The sequence below is a fragment of the Camellia sinensis genome, chromosome 3, assembly GCF_055761805.1.
Source record: "Camellia sinensis isolate YWXY chromosome 3, ASM5576180v1, whole genome shotgun sequence".
In the NCBI taxonomy this organism is placed as follows: Eukaryota; Viridiplantae; Streptophyta; class Magnoliopsida; order Ericales; family Theaceae; genus Camellia; species Camellia sinensis.
Genome location: NC_138963.1, coordinates 201,860,410 through 201,884,878, shown reverse-complemented (window position 1 = coordinate 201,884,878; position 24,469 = coordinate 201,860,410). Strand labels below are relative to the sequence as shown.

Sequence of the window (24,469 nt, the reverse complement as noted above, 5' to 3'; positions counted from 1 at the left end):
TACATTGGGGTGCTAGACAGGGCCATCATATCTGAGGTTAACATAGCTAGACAGGCTAAGCCAACGACCGAATGGAAAGGCAACAAAAGGCAAGGCTTCTTCTCAAAGAAGAAATTTTCGAAAAAGCAAAATACGGGCTCCTCAAATACTTCAAATTCTTCCCGAGACACAGCTCCCATGTGCAACATTTGTAGCAAAAGGCACCATGGAGTTTGTTACCGTGTGTGTCAAGAGCCTGTTTCAAATGTGGGAAACAAGGGAATATGGCCCGAGATTGTAATCATAATAGGGGAAAGATAGCTGCTAGTTCCACAGCATCGATCCCAAAACCGGGAAATACTTTGAGATCCGCTACCACCGGGGATACCGTGAGGCAGGGGAGATTCTTTGCGCTTGTTCCGGGCGATACACGGAATGCCAACGCAGTTGTCTCAGGTACTATTTCTATATGTAATCAGGATGCTTTTGTATTAATTGATTCCGGATCCACACACTCTTTTGTGACATATGCATTTGCATCTAGACTGAATAGACCTTTAGAATTACTACCATATCTGCTATGTGTGTCGGCTCCATCTGGGGAATCTGTATTGTGTGAATCTATATACCGGTTTTGTGATATGCGTGTTGAAGATGCTATCCTATATGTAGATTTGCTGTCCTTGAACTTTAGGCATTTTGATGTAATTTGGGCATGGATTGGCTGACCAAGTATTGTGCCATCATTGATTGTGTGACAAAACGAGTTGTATTTAAACCACCATAACATAAAAAGATTGTGTTTATGGGTAATGGGGTAGTGCCTCCACCTTATTTGATACCTGTAATGAAAGCATGTAAACTGATCAGGAAGGGGTGCCAGGGTTATTTGTGCTATGTGTTGTCTGAACAGCCTGTGAATATTGAATTGAATGATATCCCTATTGTTAGAGAATTTCCAGATGTGTTTCCAAATGAATTACCAGGGGAATTAGTGGATAGGGAGATAGAGTTTACTATTGAAACTGTGCCAGCCACCCAGCCCATTTCTAAAAGTCCCTACAGAATGGCTACTGCTGAAAGAACTAAAAGAGCAATTACAAGACCTGCTTGACAAGTGGTTTATCCGACCTAGCACTTCGCCTTGGGGTGCACTAGTATTATTTGTGAAAAAGAATGATGGAACTTTGCGTTTATGCATCGATTATCGGGAATTGAACAAGGTAACAATAAAGAACAAATATCCCCTACCCCGTATTGATGACTTATTTGACCAATTGCAGGGATCACAGGTGTTTTCTAAGATTGATTTGAGGTCCAGGTATTATCAGCTGAAAGTTAAGCCAGAGGATGTCGACAAACCGCATTCAGAATGAGGTATGGACATTTTGAGTTTCTTGTTATGCCATTTGGAGTGACTAATGCTCCAGTAACATTTATGGACCTAATGAACCGTATTTTTAAGACCTACCTTGACGAATCTGTTGTAGTCTTTATTGATGACATTTTGATATACTCCAAGAACAAACTTGAACATGAACATCATTTGAGAACTGTCCTACAAATACTTAGGGAGAAGAAATTGTTTGCTAAACTAAAGAAATGCGAATTTTGGTTGGATGAAGTTGTCTTTTTAGGGCATGTGATCAAAGAGGAGGGAATTTCAGTGGACCCGCAGAAAATAGAGGTAATTGTGAATTGGCCTACACCGACAAACGTGACAGAAGTCTGCAGCTTCATGAGCTTAGCCGGGTATTACTGGAGGTTTGTGAAAAACTTTTCAAAGATAGTTGTACCTCTTACCCAGTTGACACGCAAAGGGCAATCATTTGAATGGAATGATGAAAGAGAAACTGCCTTTCATGAACTAAAAACAAGACTGACCACTGCACCAATTTTGACACTACCTTCAGGTACAGAGAATTTTGTAATTTTCAGTGATGCGTCTTATAAAGGTTTGGGTTGTGTGTTGATATAGAACGGAAAGGTTATTGCTTACGCCTCCGGACAGTTGAGGCCACACGAGAAGAATTATCCAACACATGACTTAGAATTGGCCGTAGTCGTTTTTGCTTTGAAAATCTGGCAGCATTATCTATATGGGGCAAAGTGTGAAGTCCACACGAATCACAAAAGTTTGAAATAATTCTTTACGCAGAAGGAGTTGAATATGCGACAGAGGAGATGGCTGGAGCTGATAAAGGATTATGATTTAGAGATTCAGTATCACCCCGGGAAAGCTAATACAGTTGTTGACACCTTGAGTAGAAAGTCAACGGGGAGTATGGCTTGTTTGCTTACTGAACAGAAAGAGATCTTGCAAGATTTTGAGAAGTCTGAAATCGAAGTGGTAATGTGTGAACAGGGTGGATTGATAGCCGCTATTACAGCCGAGCCGACAATTATTGATGAAATCAAGCAGAAACAGAAGGAGGATGAATTCCTCAAAAAAGTGATTGATGAATTTGAGACAAATCCGAAGGCAGAGTTTGGCATTGAGAATGAGGTGTTAAGATTTTGGAAAAAAATGTGTGTCCCAGATATTCTGGAACTAAAGAAGAGGGTTTTAGATGAAGCCCACAGATCCGTATTTGCTATGCATCCGGGCAACAATAAAATGTATCGAGATCTGAAACAAACCTATTGGTGGCCTAAAATAAAGAAGGAAATTGCAGAATATGTGTCCAAATGTCTTCAATGTCAGCAAGTTAAAGCTGAACATCAGAAACCAGGCGGTCTACTTCAACCTCTCCCTATTCCTGAATGGAAGTGGGAGCATGTGACTATGGATTTCGTTGTTGGCCTACCTCAGACTTCTCGAGGTATGGATTCTATTTGGGTTGTAGTTGATAGACTGACTAAATCTGCACATTTTCTACCTGTCAAAACTACGTTTAATGCTTATAGATTGGCTACTATTTATGTCGATGAGATCGTCCGTTTACACGGAGTTCCGGTATCTATTGTGTCGGATAGAGATCCGAAATTTATATCTAGATTGTGGAAGAGTTTGCAGGAAACTATGGGGACGGAACTAAGGTTCAGTACTGCATTCCACCCACAGACAGATGGGCAATCGGAACGAACAATACAGACTTTGGAAGATATGCTTCGGATGTGTGTTTTGGATTTTCAGGGGAGTTGGGAAGACTATTTGCCACTTGCAGAATTTGCTTATAATAACACCTTCCACTCCAGCATCAATATGGCACCATACGAGGCTTTGTATGGTAGAAGGTGTAGATCACCTATTTGTTGGACAGAAGTCGGGGATAGAGCTTTATTTGGACCTGAAATTGTGCAAGACACTACTGAGAAAATCAAAACTATTTGGCAAAGGCTCAAAACAGCTCAAGACCGACAAAAAAACTATGCAGATATTCGGAGAAGACCTCTTGAGTGTGAGGTTGGTGACCATGTGTTCATCCGTATTTCTCCGATGAAAGGCCAAGTCAGGTTTGGAAAGAAGGGCAAGTTGTCGCCCCGTTACATTGGGTCGTTTCAGATTCTTGAAAGGCTTGGCCCGGTGGCCTATAGAGTTGCTTTGCCACCAGGATTTGAGCAAATCCACAATGTGTTTCAGGTGTCGATGTTGAGGGGTTACCTCTGAGACCCGTTTCACGTGATTAATTATCACCGGGTAGCTATTGATGAAAATATGCAATATACCGAATGGCCGGAACGAATTATTGATCGGCAAGTGAAACAATTGAGAAGCAAGTCCATCCCAATGGTGAAAGTGGAATAGAAGGAACATTATGGGACAGATGCTACATGGGAAAAAGAGGAGGAAATGCGGCTACGCTATCCACATTTGTTTCTCAACGAATGTAAAATAAGTTTGGAGGACCAAACTTCCTAAAGGGGGGAAGACTGTGATGCCCCTATCCCGTAATATGTAATTGGTCCTTAATATGAGCATGATTATGTGTTTAATATGATTTTGTGTGCCATTATGTGAAAATATGTGGTTTTGAATTTCTATCTGTTTACCATAAGAATATCTGTTTGATTATCTACTTTGGAAATTAAACTGAAAGCCTTATCGGCCACAGAACCCGAAATTGATTACACCATTGTGATTAGAGTAATTTTTAGAGCCTACGGTGAAATTTAATTGGAAATCGATTCGGATCAGATTAAATTGATTTAATTAATGGCATAGTGCTCAAATTATTTAATATTATAATTTTGGTTAGTGGGACTTTTTCTTATAGGGCCATATACACTCTCCTTTAATTCTTTTGAACTCAAAAATTTGAGTGATACAATTGTAAGAGAGAGAGGGCAGGCCATAGAGAGAGAAAGGGGGAGAAATTGTGCAATTTTGGCTCAAAGCTTGGAAACCTTGAAGATTTCCCAAGAATTTGTTATAGATTGTGAGAATCAAAGCTCCTAGGTGAGTATTTCATGGATTCTAGTTTGTAATTTTGTGTATTCAAGCTAGTTGGGTAATCAAGAGTAAGTTTGGCATGAAATTAAGCTGATTTTGTTGAATTTAAAGCCAATAGATGCATGCATGTAGGAAATTACTAAGAATTTCCATGTTTGAACACAATGTGTATGATCTATGTTGAATCTTGTTTCAAATCCATGTATTTGATCATCTCTTCACCAATTAAGTTGATATGAATGAATATTTCTCACATGCAAGAGTAGATCATGGAGGTATGAGCTTTGCATGTTTGAATTTGATGTATTGGTGATGAGTTTGGGTTAATTTAAGGCATGCATGTAAATAATTCAAGAAATGGAGCTTCATTGTGTTATGATTTGGTGTTGGTATCATGTGGGTATATGTATGTGTGAAATTGAAGCCATAATATGCAAGAAATGTGGTTGAAATGTCGAAATTGAACTCAAGAAACCATTTTGGAAAACCCAGAATTTATGATGTCTGCTCGAGCAGGGGAACCAACGCTCGAGCGGGGAATTCATGCTCCCAGTATTTTTTTGCAGGCATGGGTCTGCTCGAGCGGGGAAGTCCACGCTCGAGCGGGGAGCTATGTAGTCAGACCTTTCGCTCGAGCGCCCAAGTTCACACTCGAGCGTGAATTTGATGCAACCAGCACTTTTGCAGACCAATTGGGTCCGCTCGAGCGGGGACCCTGTTTTCTGAAATTTTGTTTATGCGTTCTGTGTTTCGTTTTCCGTTCTCCTTCACTTCTAAGTACTCTTAGGCATGCATTGAGCATTGTAATTGAGTTAAAGAGATAAGAATAAAGCCTAAAGAGGAAAATGTTAATTTAAGAACAGATTGAATTGTTGGTGACCCTTTTGTGTTCATGGATTGTGTAGGGTCGAGCTCTAGGGCAAACCAGCCAACCGATCACTGTGAGTAATATCGATATTTAGAAGCTTGTTATTTGTCCAATTGTTTATTTTCTGATAAGCCTTATGCCTTATGATTTGCTAGTTTGAATTGTGGACAAATGTCTGATAAGAATGAATGGGCCAGAGGCCGTTTTGATAAGAAAGAATAGATGGGCCAAAGGCCGTTTTGACATCAACGGATGGGCCAAAGGCTATTTTGACATGAATGGATGGGCCAAAGGCCGTTTTGACATGAATGGATGGGCCAGAGGCCGTTTTGACATAAATGAGTGGGCTAGAGGCCGCTTTGACAGGAATGAAAGATAAATGGGCCAAAGGCCAGTATGTTTGAAACCACTGTCACTTGACTTAAATTGTGTATATAAATGTTAAATATAAATGTGAATTGGGCCCAAGGCCGTTCGGAGTATGTTGTTCTACATATCATTTGTATCTTCTTATTTGATATTATTCACTGGGCTATCGCTCACGCTCATTCATGTGTTTGTAGGTGAGCCAAGAGATGTCCAGACCCAGCCCCAGTGAAGTCTATGTGGAACAAACGAGTTTTGGAGAGTCAGCCCTAATGTCTCACGCACGAGACTCGTCTTCGCCTTTCTGCTATGCTATGTTATTTTTGTCATGTTGGCGAGGACTTTGCATATGTCTGTATATAGTTTTCATGGGTTGACTTAGCTTTTGGATGATCTTGTTTGTACAGAACTTATGCTACTGTATTTCTGTTGTGAGTTATTAACGTATATATGTTTGGTTGTTTGGATGTGCCATGTAAGCACAGCTCTATGGACAAAGTTTTGAACTGCTTCCGTTTGGCCCATGTTAACTCTATTAAAATACATTTGTTTTGGTTTGAGGCCGCAGGTAATCTCATGATTACTGGCCGGTTATGTCCTTAACCCACGGGAGTGGGTTCGGGTCATGACACATTGCGTACATACAAAATTTAATTTAAGATGATAATGATGTGACAATTTGATGAAAATCTATATATATTAAGAAAAAGGGAATTTCTAATAAGATCATTATGAAACTCAAAACTCTCATACTATTTTTTTAGAATTCTTATTTTTTAAATAATTAAAAAATATTCTATTGGTTACCTTTTATTTAATCATTTAAAAAAAATAATTAATCTGTTTATATCCCTTCATCTATGACTTTTAAGTGGAAAGTATACTAATCCATTTCAAAATTCAAATTTGAAATGGATAAGAGTTTTTTATAATATTTTAGAAATAAAATATCAATTTAACTCTAATTAAAATTCCTTATATCTTACCCAAAGATATTTCATGAAAAATTAAACTTATGAATCTCAAAATCCAATTCTTATGACAGTATGAAATTGGACAAAAAGATTAGAGAAGAGAAGGAATCTTGCAGAGGAATTAAACTTGTGATTTGACTAATCTTGTAAGATTTTTGGCATCTTCTAAAAATAAAAATAAAAATAAAAAACATGTTTGAAATCTTATATTGTATTTTTCTCTCTTTTTTCATATGCAAATTTCTTTCTTTGTTTTATTTAGTATATTTGTTTTTTTTTTCATAATTTGTAGCTCGACTTTTCGTGCTCCTTTCCAAAGACGATAAGCCCTACAGTTCGGACTCCTGTGGCTCTGAATCTGATTCCACAAGTGCATTGCGAAATAGAAAACACAAAAGAGTCCAAGATTGTGAAATAGAAAACACAATCGACTTTGAATTAAAATGCCAAAAATGGACTGCTTTGCCAGATACAGAGTCGCTACTTAAATATTTTTTCAAAAATTTAGGAAACCCATGACTCATGCCAAAGGTCACGTGTCAGTCATCACCAAGATTGTCTCGGCTCAGAAACTTAGGTACGAGAGGGGAATGCCATGAATTGAGCACCCCTGCTCGCCCAATCAAAGATCGACCTCTACTAATCATATTGTGAATCTTATTTACATTATATGCTCCTATTCCAATTTTATTAGGCTAACTTACTATGTGTCACACACAAGTATAAACTATTTTGCCAAAATTGAAACATTCGATTTCATGTTTGTTTTTGAAAAGAGTTGGTGAATGTGCCACTTGAAAAAGTGGGCTCAAATGTACATTAATCAAACTATCTCAATTCAAGCAACTAGCCTTCATCCACAAGCATTCAAATAGTTCATCACTTTAAGCACTTAGCCTCATGGTGAACATACTAAACATGGCAACAACCACACTCATGCAATATGCTAAAGCATAAAAATGCTCACCTAGTACTCCAAGGTCAGCCAAAAGAGAAACTAGTTAAAAAAATGCATGATCCTAACTAATGCGACATTACTAATGCAACACATGCAAGATGCAACTAATAGGCTCGGCTACTAATTATGGCATGAATCAATTTGATAGCATGTGGTTTAAGCACATTTTCAAAGAACTGTTAACTAACAATGCAAGTTAGAATGATGTGACGAGCTCCGATTCATGCAAGACAAGTGGATGGAAATCATGGAGTATGCTAAAAGAAACATGATGTTCTAAAATTAACCATTATAAGCAAGTAGATAAAAAGGAGGAAGATGTGGGGTTGGAAGACATACACGTTATTACAAATTTTACCCTCGCGCATGAGGGTCCAAATAAATAAACTAGCTAAGCTACTTAACTAATTATTACAACACGGAATTTAACTAACTACTCCTGCTAATTAAATAATTACAACATGCCAATTAATTACAATTACACGAATCTAACGGGCCCCGTGGAGCGAGGAATGACTTTTGCCTGCACATGATTTGCTCCTCCCCGAGAATGTCTCAGCACTATTTTTTAACCTTAGCCTCTGCTCTACTTTGCTACAATAATGCACCTCTTAGTTGACAAAAGTGGCCGGCAGCCTAGAAGTGGTGGCCGGCCAGCCACTAATGGTAGTTGGCAATAAAGGTGGCTTGCCGGCCACCAATGCCGGTTCCCTCCTGCAGTAATAGAGAACAAACAGAGCACAAACAGAGCATTCTCAAGGGATGTTTGTACAACCTACCCCTCTGTAGACACCCCATTTGACTGGCCCTAAGACTTGGGCGCTTTCTTTTGATTACCCGATGATGAAAACAAGAATTTGTTATCTCACAAAATTCTCAGTAAGAAAGATGGAATTTAAGCTTTACTCCCAACCTTCACCTATTTTGGCCAAAGTATTTTAGACCGTGTTTGTACATATTTTGAGTGTTTTTTTTTTTTAATATATGTACATTTTAGCTTTTGTATATTATATTATAAATTAAAATCAAAATAAAAAAAAATAATAAAAAAAGTGACTTTTTTTTGGTGGAGAAATCCACCCACCCATTCAAATAAAGAAAATAGAAGAAAGAAAAAGAGAAGGAAAAGAAAGAAGTATGGAAGATGTCTCCATATGCACCATCTTTAGCATCCACCTCACAAAATTCTCAATAAGGAAGATGGAATATGAGTTTTAATCCCAACCTCCACCTGTCTTAACCAAATTGTTTTGGACCATATATTTTATTAATATTGTACATAATTTGGTATAAATTATATAAATTAGACATTTTAAATATTTTAAAATAAAATAAATTATTATATCACTAAACAGATATTATAATAAAATATTTTATTTATTATTTTAATCTCCACCATTGTGTATATATATATATTATACGATAATATATTATGTAAATATTAGATTATTAAAAAAAGAAAGAAAAAGAAAAAAAACACGTTCATGTTGTCTATAAAAGGATAGAGCAAGAAAGGAGAAGGATTGGGGGAAGAGAAGAATTGAGAGAGGAAAGAATTGAGGGAAACATTCAGATAGAGGGAATTGGGAAAAAAAAATTAGAAAAAAAAAATAATATTTTTTAAGAGAGGGAAAAAGAAAATAGTAGATATTTTATTTTTCCAAACAAAACCTTTCTTTCCAACTTTTCTTTCCAATACATCCAAACCAACCATTAAAGTTGAAATTCCAAATTTTCAATTGTGATTTGAGAACACATTCCAAAATATTGAGGGTGATCAGAAGAAAATTTGTAAATCAGAAAATTCATCATTTCCTCGAAAGGTGAATTTTCGCATACTTTCTTGTCATTTTAAAAATGTGTTGAACTTGTTTAAATACTTCACTTACTGCTTTTTATAATTGTTTTTTTCATTAGTTTAACGGGGAGGCTGCACCACCCACATATCTGTTATAATTTACTAGTTTTTTTATTGCTTTAACGAGAAGGCTGCACCACCTGCATATCTATTATAATTTACTAGTTTCTTTATTGCTTTAATGGGAGGGCTGCACCACCCATATATCTGCTGTAATTTACTACTTATACATAAATTGTTGTAATTTTATCACTTTAACTAGTGGTCAAACCACCTAATGTATTAAAGATGTGACCCCACCAGATGAATAGTGATCAGTGGTGAATAGTAACTTCCGGCGATAAATAGTAACCCCGACGATGAATAGTAACCCCATCGATGAATAGTACCTCCGGCGATGAATAGTAACTGCGGACGAAAAATGCCCGATAAGATGAATAACAATCAAGAAAGGTGAATAGTAATTGTTGTGGTGAATAGTAACTTCCGTTAGTGAATAGCGTCCCGGGATGAATAGTGCTCCCACAAAATAAGTTTTCCCGGACAGAATGGAGCAGTCTTCCTGCGTCAAGTAGAATATTTTCCGGCGCACATTAAGTTTCTTTATTTTATTTTTATTTTGAGAGTTTGTGAGGATTTTTATATTTTGTTGTAATATTTGTTTTCTTTCACGTCCTTTATTTGGATATATAATAATTCAAGCATTGTAATAATTCCCCATCCCCCCTTCTTTCTTTCCTATTCTTTTACTTGCTTTCCTTATTTGTACATAAACATCATATTTATTTTTCATCATATTCATGCTTTGAGATTCTTGATTTGGCTAAGTTTGCATTTGTGGATTTAATCAATTCCTATATGATTATGTGCGCTACCTCATGTTCCTGAGATGATTCACATGTCATATCTTAGAAGCCAAATTTTTAGTTGCATCTCATGAGTGAATTGCATTAGGATTTTATATATAAGATCATGCATGTTTTACTAACTTTGTTTTGTAGCTGTTCGCGGGACATCGGTAAATATGTAAGTTTTTATGCTTTAGCATCCCGCTTATGTGTGTTTTTCTTATTATGCTTATGCATCCTACCATATGGTTACTTGCTTACTTGATATAACTGTATGAATGCCAATTTGGAATAATGTTGATTTTTCATGGTTTTAAACTCAATTTATTTGGATTATACATCTTCAAAACTCTTTCAAAATACATGAAATTGAATTAATCGAAAATAAATGACATAGTCTATACTTGTATACTTTATATAGTAATTTTTAGGATTTATTAAATAATCAAAATATGAACATATAAAGAAAATAAAATTCATATCATGGTTACGACGAACAGTAGCCTTGGCACGAGTCACGTGTTTCCTAATTTTCCCAAAATAAATATTAGGTGCCGATTCTGAGATCTAATGATGCAGTCTATTTCTGGCAAAAGGTTTTTGCAATAAAATAGATTTTCTAAAAGTTGCCAAATCTGGACTTTCATCTATGTTTCACATTGCACTCGTGAGACTAGATCAAAGAAATCGAGGGTTCGAACTATTTAATGCGCATGGGTAGCCCCCGGGCATGTTAGACCTTCCATGTTATCAAACAGCTCAAAGGAGTGGTAAGCTTGATCCGCGAGCCATCAATCGACACAATTTCATTGCGTGATGACTTATGAACCAAGGGGTACAATTTCAATAAATACACACGTAAAGACTCAAGAACCTCCTCCCTATCATGGTTTGATCAAGAGAAGCGGTTGACCTTGGAAACTTGAACCATTTCATCACTAACAAGTATGAAATGACTCGAGTCTCCATGTGTTCAATTAACATTCGATTGAACACCAAATTATTTTATTATCTTGCATCATTTCAGTTCCAACTTTATTACTTCATTTTAAATACCAACCATTCCTTAGTTTATTAAGTCTAATAATGAGGTTTGGGTCCACCAATGGAGAGAAATGTCGAACAAAAGGTTGTTTCGGGCATGAGAGAGACATCATGCCGTTGGTAATGAACCCCTAAAGGGATTAAACGATTAAGCACAATACCTCAATCTCTAGCTTAAACAAGCAATTTGTTTTGAAACAACTCTCAAGGCCACAAAAGGAGCCAAGAAATGATAGAGTTGCAGAGGTGATTAAAGGTGATCACAGGCAAGAAAAACTCAAAATAAATGCTATCTACTCAAATAGGTCGGTGTCTAAGGCCTAAACCACCAAACCTATGAGGACCATTACACTACAAGCATGTAATATAAAGCATAAATGACACAACCAACCCAAAACTGTCATAAAGTAAGCAAAAATGGTACTGGAATTTAGATAAAAATTGCTAAAAGACTAAGCTAAAATAATGGAGAATTTAAGTTAGTAAACAAGCTAAAGGAGGGGTGGCTAACCCCTCCATTTTTGGGACCTCAAAATATGATTTTTAGCCTCTAAAAACTTTAAAATTCAGTGGTAAGAAGTTGGAAAAAAGTTGAGGAAAAGATGGGAAACACAAGTGTAAAGGCTTAGAGAACAAGGTTCAAAGAAGGGTGATTAACCCCTCTACAATTAATAGCCTTAAACCACAAGCTTCAGCCCATAAAAACAGTTGAAAAATAGTTCAAAATTTGCAAGAAAAGATAGAAAAGAAGTAGTGCAAAGATGCTCAAAATTATACCTCTTGAAGCAAGGCAACACTTTTATTCACAAACCACAAAGCTTACACTCTCATGGGTTGAAATTTGGACCTAATAATCTCAGCAAGGAGAGCTCTAATATTAGTTTAGAAAGTGTTTAGGTAAGGTATGTGTGTTGCAAGATAGAGATAGAGAGAGAATTTCAAGTTTTGGTCTTTTTGGAATTTTTTCTAACCTCAAACCAAGAGGGTAGGCCTAGTATATATAGAAAAACAACCTCTCAGGTCAAAAATATCTGTATAGGAACAGCTGGAGCTTTTGGGGGACATCTAGCAACAAATATCTAGGTTTTACACAAGTGGTCGGTAGGCCAGAAGTAGTGGGCGGCTGGCCACTAATAATGGGCGGCCGTCCACAAATAGTGGGTTGCCGGCCACAAAAATCTGCTTCTAGGCCCGATTTCAAATGGGCATATCTCCCTCATCCAGACTTGGTTTTAGGTGATTCTTGAGTCTAAACAGAAGCTTGGAAATCTACTTTCCAATAGAGGCATCTCTACATCTAAATTATAAGTGTGCAAAGAGATATGTCTATTTTAGTGAAGGTTGCTCATTTATATCTTAACCGGATTGATGCCTAACTTCAAACGACCATATTTCCCTCATCCGGACTCGGCTTTAGGAGATTATTAAGTCTAAATTGAAGTCTCAAAAGTCCATTTTCCAATGGTGGTGGCCTCACAACTAAAGGCTTAGTGTAAAAAGACATGGGCCTGACTTAGTGAAGGCTGCTCAGTTTTCTCTTAACGATTTCATGCTCAACCATTTCCCCAACTAGTCTTCTTTCCTCTACTTCGATTTTCTTCAACTCCAAACCTCTAAATAAGATGTTTTAAAGATTTTTCAAAGAGTTCACCTCCCTTCCACTTATTTCCACTTTGTCCTTACTCAGTTTATCGAAAAATGCAATATTTTGACAAAATGCGAGCCTCGGAACATCGTAGAAATATTTGGAAAAGTATTTTGGAAAAATAGGGTTTTAAGGTCTACAATAGTTTTGATCAAAAAATGGTTTTGGTCAAAAATAGTTTTCATCAAAATATGGTGTAAGGTTAGGATTCAGAAGCTCTTCTCACTGAAGAAATCGAACATTTGCACAACATAACTTTCATCATCGAGTGATCAATCACTGGCGCCCAAGTCTTAAGAGCCGTCAAAAATGGGGTGTCTACATAATCTAAGTTACTTGTTGAAATTATAATGATGCAGTAGATGCGATTGTGCCTCCAAAATCTATTGTTCTTTTTTTTAAAAAAAAAAATTACAAGTACAACGTAGCCGACAAAAATAGCAATGGCAATAAAGGCCTAAAAGACCAACACAAAGAGCAATATTTTGCGATGAAATTGGAGTTCACACATTTTTTTTGACAAAAATTTTACCAATCAAGAGAGTATTTGGAACACATTCATGAGTTTGAAGGAAGTTTTTGTTCAATCTCATTTATTTTTCATTATATTTTTTCTTCAATTGTATTAATGTATGTGTTCCATTTTGTTGTAATATATAGGAGGACAGTGGATTAAATCCAAATATAATTAAACTTAATTATGTAACTCTATAACTTTTTCGCTTACTTTTTTATTTTTTTATTTGAGATCTTCATGGGTTTAAATTTGTTTCTTTGTATGTATGTAGTGAGTACACTAATTAAGTAGGTTTTTAAATGACAAATTTCTCTTTTGTAGTAAAAAGTTTTCTACACAGAAGCATTTCGAGCGAATAGATCTCAAATTTCTTAATAAATATACAAATCAACTATTTTATTTTCAACTCATAATAGTCGTTATATATAACTAATTGTAGACAGGGTCTTTTGGATCCATTTGAAGAACACAAACTCAAGATACATACTTTTTACTTAATTATGATTTAATAGTTAATTTTAATTACGTTATTGTGTAATTTTTAAACAGTGCTTCAATAAAAGTTTGATTAATTTCTTATAAACAAAATTATTATTCAACTATATAGTGTTGATATTATAAACACATTACATATTTATCATCAAAATTTTACAACTTAATTTAAATAAATATATTTTATGTATTTAGACAAAAATTATAGGGTTTTTTTTTTCTATGATTTTTGGATTTTATATTCACACGCAAAACAATTGTTATTGCCAGATAAACATTTAAGTCATTCGCGTTCTATGCTTATGATCTTATTGTTTAAAATGAATGATTATATCATCATATAACACAAAGTAAAAATAAAACTAACTCAGATTTTAAAAAGAAAAATGATATTTTTTATTATTTAATAGCTTCATAATACAAAAATTGCTGAAGTTTATAGGTTATTGACACAAAACAAAATAAAAATGAATGATTATATTATCATATAACACAAAGTAAAAATAAAACTAAGATTGAAAAAAGAAAAAAAGAAAAAAGAAAAAAGAAGTGATTCTATTTTTTTTATTTAGTAGCTTCAGAATACAAGAATTATTGAAATTTATAGGTTATTGACACAAAACAAAATTAAGAACTAAAAAGGCATTCCATTGAATTTTTTTAATTAAGTAGCTTTAGAATACAAAAATTGTTAAAAATTATAAGTAGTAGACACAAAATAGAGTTAAAATTTGTATAATAAAATATGATAAATGCTTATTTTTTAACTACACGAAATTTAAAATTTAAAAAATTATAGATTGCATTTAACTCTTATATAATTTTTCACCTACTACATCTCAGTTCTTATTTTTGGGAATTTTTTTTATAAATTTTCAAAAATTATAGGTGACATTTCACCCTTATCTAATTTTTAAACTACTACATTCTTCTATTATTCTATTATTAAAGTTATATTAGATTTTTTTTTCTAGGTTTATGCTATTTTATTTTTAAAATTTTAAATTCCAACTTCACTACAAGAAATTGCACTTTTGGCAACTACTTTTGGCGACGACGTCAATTTTTCATCGCCAAAATTATATTTTTGGCGACACAGTGATTAATTTCGTTGGTAAAAGTATACCTTTACCGACGCAATTTGCTATCGTCGCTAAAGAAGCATAACATTCTTTTAGCGCCAAAATTTTTTGTTGGCGCCAAAATTTCAGAAGTTTTAGCTACGAGGCTTATGTTTTAGCAACACAATGAGCGTTGTTATTAGTGTGTATACTTTTGGCAATGACAAGTTGGCGTGGGCAAAGAGTTGACCATTTAGCGACGATAACACTATTCGTCGATAAAAGTTTTGCTAGCGGAATGATGTGATTTAGTGATTTGTATTTTTTATTACAATTTTTCAAAAAGTTTTGAAAATTCTAATTACTGAATTGTAAGATTAAAATGATCATTGAATTAGATTACAAAATGAACCCATTAAGCCCAAACACACTCTTATGTTGAGATGACTAATTTGAGATAATTTAAACTTTTTCAAAGAATATGGTTAGATTATCTATTTCAATATGTTTGGTTTTATTTTCAGAAACTTGTTTCAATTTTTTTTTCCTAAAATTCTAAAAAATTGGGTGAAAAAAAAAATACTTATTATTTTTGTATATTTTTATCTTTTACGTCATAAATACTTTTTAAAATTTTAAAAATATAATTTTGATTTTTATTGCTCTCAAATTATTTTTAATTTTTTCAAAAAAAAAAAATTTAAAAATTGTTTTGAAATTATTATTATTATTACTATTAAATTTTATTTTTTTTGGTGGGGGTGATCTGATTATCTGCGGTGGCAAATTCCCTCTTAAAATTCCCTCCTTTTTTTTCTCCCTCATCAAATCTCCCCTCATCAATCTCCACGATTTCACTCTTGCACACCCTTATCTCAGAATTCGTAGTTATCTCTCCCTCACGATTTCACTCTTGATCATATGGTTTGTGCTGTTTGCTGCTGCCATGCGAGATGATCGGTGCTTCAGTCTGCCCCTACAGATTTGTTCCCTTTTTGCTTTGTATCTCAATGCTGCTGCTCCTCTCTCTCAATTTCTTAACTGAATCTATGTTTGAGTATGTGACGCCATTATATTTTTTATTGTATTCGGTGACTGACACTGAAACATTATGGTTAAGAGTGCAAGAATGATGTCTACATATGTAGCTTCGTTGGTATTGACTCCCATTATTGTGAGTGATCATGATTTCGTCTCTTATATGTGGTTGTAGACTAGAACTATGCTTAATTGAGATGCCCCATATGTTGCTGTGTAGTATCGAGTCCCATCAGTTTATGTTTTTAATAGAATTCTGATTTTTACACATTGAAATTTTTATAGTGAAAATTAGCATTATAAAGATGTTATGTCTGCACGCTTGTGTATAATTAAATATGGCATGGTTATATTACATTTTTGAAGATGTAGGTGATTTTGTTGATTCATATTCTTATACATATCCACTACTGTCATTCAATTAGTGAGGTAATTCCCATTAGCAAGGAAAAAATGCCTGAATTCATTTTTGCTGTCAGGTTTTCCTATTTTTTGATAGAATGTTATAAAAGTAACATGGAGTGTATATTAGTTTTATAATATATAGGCTTGATAGAATAAGAGATAGACAAACTCATTCTAAACTCCAAGCAGACCCAGTTGAGCATTTGTGGCATCTACATGGAGATTTGTAACAACTGGTGTTAGAAATAGTTTATTTATTTTGAAGTTTATTCCTAATTTTGCTATTTATGATTTTTTTTCTTATTTATTCATTGATCTTTGTAAGGTTTTTGATTAGTTAATTTGTGTTCTTTCGGTTCTTAATTTGATAAATTACAATTATTGAAGAACTTCCTTTGTATTGTTATTTTTTTTAAAAAAATTCTTTATTGTTTTCTTTCATTCTTCCCCTCCCTTCCCTTTCAAGATGGTTCTACCGAATTCAAATGTTGAAATATATTCACATACTATAAATTTTATAATAAAAAAATTAAATATTACTTAAAATTATTTTCTATAATATTTTTAAAACTAATATTAAAAAATATTATTTTTAAAAATATTTTCGCAAATGTCACATTGGAAACCATATTAGAGAGTATGTGCATATGTGGCATTCTATGAAAAAGAGTAATATATATATATAGCATTTGTTGTTTTGAAAATTGGTTAAATTAGTTTGAATGACTAGCTAAAATAAAGAGTATGGTTGGAACACACAATAGCTAAAATAAAGAGTATGGTTGGAACACACAATAGCTAAACTAATTTGTGCTAGGGTCTTTTAGGAGAGCTGAAAACCCCTTGTAGATAAACATAGAAGTTTCATCAAAGAGGGGGTATTGATTGGTGTAGTGGTAAATGCTTGAGTTCCCGTGTATGAAAATATGGGTTTGATTTGAAAAATGTAGTCCCTTCCCACAAATATTACAGAGGTTAGGCCTGTAGCCACTCTTAGTCCTTCCCTATGCCCTTAATTTGTAGGAGCCCATTAGGTAATGTCCTTTAAGGATGATATTGGAATGAATTGGAATCGTACATTGCCATGCCAACTGTCTTTTACCATTTAACAGACATTAACAATATATATATATATATATATATTTATTTATTTATTTTTTTGTTTTTCTGTTGATAAATGTAAAAAACACTTAACTTAATACATAATATATGCAGATATAATAAAATTTTAAAGGATTTGTTGGTCAAAACCTTGATACAAAATTAAAAAAGCCTATAGGTAGATGCACCTCTATTGACGATGATGTGTCACTCTACACTTATATTAACTACTTTGTCTTCATGTTTAAAAAATAAATAATAATAATAATAATAATAATAATAATAAAAGGTTGTGTCCTATTGGTATTAACTTCTATCTTATGATCAGATATGGATAGGAGTTGGATGTTAATTTCTGATAGATTCCGTCAGCCATATGTAGATGGGGTGAACTCATTTATTGAATTTGCAAAGGTTCATTTGGGCGAGGCTAGGGAGATTAAGTGCCCATGCATCAATTGTGGTAACTTTTATAAGCAGGAGTATGATATTGTGAAGGCTCATTTGCTCATAAGTGGGATGATAGTATCATACACCACTTGGTTAGAACACGGTGAACTTCCAGAACACAATAACCTTGATGAAAGCAATGGTGAAAATGATGAGGATGAAGATGGATATGATGAACTGATAGAGGACTATCAAAGGGGGAATTTTATGGTGGGTGATACTCTAGAAAGAGAGGGTATACGACACTTTGATAAATTATTAGATGCTTCCCAATGTTGCTTGTACCCAGGTTGCAAAAACTCAACTTTGTTATCATTCGTTATTCAGATGCTACATGTGAAGGTAGAAAATAGGTGGAGCAATAAGTCTTTTGACAAGGTTTTGGAGATACAAAGGCGATTCCTACCAGAAGGCCACGTGGTGCCAGGGTCAATTTACGAGTGCAAGAAGTTACTATGTGACTTGGGCTTGGGGTACAAGCCCATCGATACATGTAAACATGATTGTGTACTATTCTGGAAGGAGAATGCTCACTTGGAAAAATGTCCCACATGTCTAGCATCTAGGTATAGAGTAAATGATAGCAAGGGTAAGAAGATCCCTTACAAGATATTGCGTTACTTCCCATTGACACCTAGGTTGAGAAGATTGTACATGTCTAGGAAGACGGCAAAAGACATGAGATGGCATAGTGATAAGCGTATGGATGATGGTGTAGGGAGGCATCCGACTGATTGTAAAGAGTGGAAGGAATTTGATTTGCATTATCTAGAGTTTGCGCAGGACTCGCAATGTTAGGTTGGGTCTAGCCACCGATGGGTTCAATCCTTTTGGGAACATGAGCACTTCCTATAGCATGTGGCCTATCATACTCATGCCCTATAACCTCCCACCTTGAAGATGTATGAAGGCCCCATTTTTCATGATGTCCTTACTTATTCTTGGACGTAATCAACCAGGGACTAATATTACTGTCTACCTAAGGCCGTTGATTGATGAGTTGAAGGAGTTGTGGAAGAATGGCGTGATGACTTACGATGCCTCCACTGAACAGACCTTCCGGATGCATGCAGCTATAATGTGGACCATAAAATGACTTCCCTGCATATGGTGACTTATCCGGATGGAGAACTAAAGGTTAGTTGTCTTGCCCTCCTTGTAATGATAATCTGTTGTCACGCGGGTTGATCAGTAAGATTGGGTGGGTGGGTGGGCCATCGAGCTTACTTGCCTGATAACCACCTTTGGAGGAAAGACAAGAAGTTTGATGGTTTAACTGTGCTTAGAAAGAAATCCTTGGATTTACCGGTGGAAAAAGTAATGGCTCAATTGGATCAATTGTGGCAAGTCAAGTTTGGAAAAGATCCTACTAACAAGAAAAGACCACGAGAGTCTGAAGAATTGAATTGGACATAGAAAAGCATAATGTGGGAGCTACCGTATTGGAAGAAATTAAACCTTCGACACAATCTTGATGTCATGCACATTGAGTAGAATATTTGTGAAAACTTTTATGGGACGATGCTGGCCATAGATGGGAAAAACAAGGACACGTACAAAGCAAGTGATGATTTGCAAGAAATGGGCATAAGGTAAGAATTGCATCTACAGAGGAAAGATAACGGATCCATTGTAAAGCCTCGAGCAGACTACACATTGGATTCTTGACAAATAGATGGTTTTTGTGAATTCTTGAAGTGTATTAGTTATCCAGATGGCTATGCAGTAAATATCTCAAGATGTGTGACTTCTAAAAATGGAAGATTATCGGGCATGAAAAGCCATGATTGTCATGTCCTACTTCAGCGACTTCTACCAATTGGCATGCGTGATTTTGTGAACAAAGAGATCTGTACAATACTATTTGAGTTGGGCAACTTCTTCTAAGAACTATGCTCAAAAACATTAAGGCAGACTGATTTGGAAAAAATGAAGGAACGAATTGTGCTCATACTTTGCAAGTTGGAGAAAAATTTTCCTCCAGCTTTCTTTGATGTGATGGTCTATTTGGCTGTTCACTTGCCCCGTGAGGCCATGTTTGCTGGACCGGTGCAATATCGATGGATGTACCCGATCGAAAGGTAATCATTATGAACATATGGTTATTTATTAATTTGTTATAACTAAAATATTATGCAAAAATCCACCCATAAAAGACTATTGTCAAAGAACTAATTTTCTTGCATCAAGAAGCATAATTTTCATTTTGAATTTTTCTTGAAGGTTTCTCAGGACTTTGAAAGGGTATATTTGTAATACCCCTGTTCCGTAGTATGCTAATTGGTCCCTAATACGTATGTGACTATATGTTTTGATATGATTTTTGTGTGCCATTATGTGAATATATGCGACTTTGGAATTCTACCTGTTCACCGTAGGAATATCTGTTTGAATAATCCGCTTTGGAATTAAATTGAGGGCCTTATCGGCCATAGAACCCGAAATTGATTACGCCATTGTGATTGGCATAATTTTTAGAGCCTACGGTGAAATTTAATTGAAAATTGATTCTGGTCAATTTACACTGATTAAATTGATAAATTAAGTGCCCCATTATTTTATATTAAAATATTTGTTAGTGGGGCTTGTTGTATATTTGCATTGCACTCTCCTTTAGCTCTCTCAAAAACTCAAAATCTGAGTTAGACACTTGAGAGTGAGAGAGAGGCCGGCTATAGAGAGAGAAAGGAAGAGACTTGAGCAATTTTTGGCTCTAGCTTGGGGATTTGAAGATTTAACTCAAGAATTGACTAGGATTTGGAAGATTAAAGCTCGTAGGTGAGTAACCAACCCCTAACTCATGAATTTGAGTTGTGATTTCGGGAATTGAAGATTAATTTGTGATCTAGAACATGAAAGGAGTTGGTTTTGATGAATTTGAAGACTATATGTGCATGCATGTAAAGAACTCCTATGGAATCACAAAATCTAGCATGTAATCTGTGAAGTTGTGAAAGATTGGTAGTGTAATCCCACATGCAAGCATGACTTTGTTAAATTTTATGGGAATGAGCACTAATTACATTATTTGAAGTGAATATGAAGTCAAATGGGCATGCATGTCTGAATAATTGAAGATGGGAGCTTTGAATGCATGAATATGTATGATAGAATTGAGTTTGGTGTCAATTTGAGACATGCAGGTGTTTAATCCTTGAAATTGTGCTCCATAATAAGGTGTTTTGGTGTTTATACCTTGTTAGTATACTTATATGTGATATTTGAGCTACAACATGCATGATTTGTTGGTTAAAAGTCGGAATGGAGCTCAAGAACTCAACCTGGGATTCCCAGATTTTCGTCGTCCGCTTGAGCGGGTGAAGTGACGCTCGAGCGGAGAAATCGAGCTCCCAGCATTTTCTGCAGATATGGTTCCCGCTCGAGCGGGGAAGTTTACGCTCGAGCGGGGAGCTATGTAGACAGGCAGTCCGCTCGAGCGGCCGAGTTCACGCTCGAGCTGGAATTGAAGGCAACCAGTACTTTCGCAGACCTAAGGGTCCGCTCGAGCGGAGAAGTCCACGCTCGAGCGGGGACCCTATTTTCTGAAATCCTGTTTTTGTATTTTGTGTTCTGTTTTCCGTTCTCTTTCACTTGCAAGCACTCTTAGGCTTATGTTAAGCATTGTAAATGAGTTAATGAGATGATAATAAAGCCTAAAGAGGAATATGTGAATTAAAGAACGGATTGAACTGTTAATGACCCTTTTGTGTTCATGAAACGTGTAGGGTCAAGCTCCAGGGTAAATCCACAAGCCGATCACTGTGAGTAATATCGATATTTGAATGCTTGTAAATGTCCAATTGTTTACTCCCTTTGAAGCTTTATGAATTGCTAATTGGGATTGTGGGATTGTGGTCGTAAGTCTGATATGAACGCATAAATGGACCCAAGGTCGTTTCGATAAGCATAAGTGGGCCAAAGGCCATTTTGAAATGAATAAATGGGCCAAAGGCCGTTTTGAAATGAATGAGTGGGCCAAAGGCCATTTTGAAATGAATGAGTGGGCCAAAGGCCGTTTTGAAATGAATGAGTGGGCCAAAGGCCGTTTTGAAATGAATGAGTGGGCCAAAGGCCGCTTTGAAATGAATGAGAGGACCGAAGGTCGTTTGACATATATGAATGGACCTAAGGTCGTTTCGACGTGAACGAATGGACCGAAGGTCGTTTTGATATGAATAAATGAACCGAAGGTCGTTTTGATAGAAATAAATGGACCTAAGGTCGTTTTGACATGAATGAGTGGGCCGAAGGCCGTTTTGACACGAATGTATGGGCCGAAGGCCGTTTTGATGTAAACGAATGGGCCGAAGGCCATTTTGACATAAATGAACGGGCCGAAGGCCGTTTTGACATAAATGAATGGGCCGAAGGCCGTTTTGACATGAATGGAAATATAAATGGGCCAAGGGCCAGAATGTTTAGAACTACAGTCACTTGGTTTGAATTTCGTATAGTTATATATCTGTTAAATAGAAATAGGAATTGGGCCTAAGGCCGTTTGGAACGTGTTGTGCTACATTGTTATGTAACTTCTGTATTTGATTTGATATTATTCACTGGGCTTTCGCTCACGCTCATTCATGTGTTTGTAGGTGAGCCAAGAGAAGTCCAGACCCAGCCTCAGAGAAGTCTGTATGGCACCACTAAGGTTTTGAGAGAGTCAGCCCTTGTGTCTCACGCATGGGACCCGCCTTCGCCTTTTGTTGTGTATTTGCATTTTGTCAGGTTGGCGAAGTTTTGTATATGTCTGCTTATAGTTTTATGGGTTGACTTAGTTTTGGATGATCCTGTCGGTACAGAACCTATATCACTATGTTTCTGTTGTGAGTTATTAACGTACATATGTATGGTTTGTTTTGATGTGCCATGTAAGCACAGCTCTATGGACAAAGTTTTAAATTTTGCTTCCCTTTTGGCCCCCTTTACTCTGATGTGTTAAGTCTGTTTTGGTTTGAGGCCGTAGGTAATCTAAGGATTGCTGGCCGGTTACGTCCTTAACCCATGGGGGCGGGTTCGGGTCGTGACAATATTAGTAATAGAGTACGTCCAGAAGGTTCTATCGCTGAGGCTTACATTGTCAAAGAGTGTCTTACTTTTTGTTCAATGTACTTAAAAGGGATTGATAAACCTGAACGAAGTGATGATGGTGGTGAACATGGTCCTGGGATAGAGGTCTTCACCCAAAATGCTCGTCTATTCTCACCTATAACAAGGACTCTTGATCCTTCGCAAAATGAACGAGAAATGGCTCACTGATTTGTGTTGTACAATAGCTCTGAGGTGGAGACATATATTGAGTATGTATTTAAATTTAATTACGTTTATGCATAATCGTTCCATTTTGTTTTGAACTCTCTAAGTTAATTACGTGTATCACATTTCCTTGGGTAGAGAGCAGAAGAATATTTTACATAATCTACAAGGATGTGACATAACTCGGGTACAATGAGAAGAATTTCCAAAATGGTTCGAAAATCAGGTAAGATATACTAAAGAAAATAACTGAATACAATTGTTGTAACTTTCAATTCACATTAACTTAGTACACTTGTTATATAGTGTTTTACGTAGATGAATGACTTGCGAACGAAAGGGTCACTTGAAGCAACTGACGAATTGTGGTCATTAGCAAATGGTCCTGGATCGGTAATTGACTTTTATTCTGGGTGCATCTACAATGGAATTCGACTCCATACTAGAAACCGTGAAAATCGTTGTACCCGCCAAAATAGTGGGTTGGTTGTAGAAGGGGACCATATTGGGAACCAAATTATTTTTACAGCTACTTGTGCAAAATATGGGAATTGAAATACTTGCATGGGGGTACAACGGTTTTGTTCCAATGTGAATGGTATGACACCAGTCACAAGAATAGAATATACTCCGATGAACATGTCACAAGTATTGATGTTACAAGACTTTGGTATAAAGATGATCAATTTGTTCTACCTAGTCAGGCAAGACAAGTATTCTACGTCAATGATACCAACAAAGGCAAAAATTGGCAAGTCGTTGAACGTGTTAAGCATCGGGGAGTATGGGATATACCAGAGCGGGATGATGTCTCTAATGATGCTTTTCAACAGGATGAAACCACTGATGGTGTTGGGGTAGTGATCCAAGATAATGATGTTCAATACAGCAGGGATGATATGGATCCTGAGATCATGTTCAATGATCAACTAATGGCAGAGAATTTAATTCACAATGATGATGAGGATGACACAATCATAGAGTATAATGATGACGAAGATGATGAACTGCATAGACAACATGATGTTGATGCAGATCCTGATATAGATCTTGATATAGATTATGATATGTAGTGTTTGATTTTTTATTATATGGACAAGTGTTATAATTTAATAATAAATTGCTTGGTTTACATTGCATGGCATTGTTTTCCAAATTTCATAGCATTGTTTCTTATTTCATTTCATTTAATTATATGCCATATCTACAGTTACAAAAG

General features: G+C 35.7%; 1 protein-coding gene across 1 annotated transcript; it reads left to right on the top strand.

The window, feature by feature from the left end:
* Positions 1-17,877: 17,877 nt before the first annotated feature.
* LOC145822164 (uncharacterized) lies at positions 17,878-19,413 on the top strand. The gene is made up of 2 exons (XM_082918763.1): positions 17,878-18,790; positions 19,190-19,413. Exons 1-2 carry the CDS (start codon positions 17,878-17,880, stop codon positions 19,411-19,413), a joined length of 1,137 nt encoding a protein of 378 aa, XP_082774889.1.
* Positions 19,414-24,469: the final 5,056 nt, after the last annotated feature.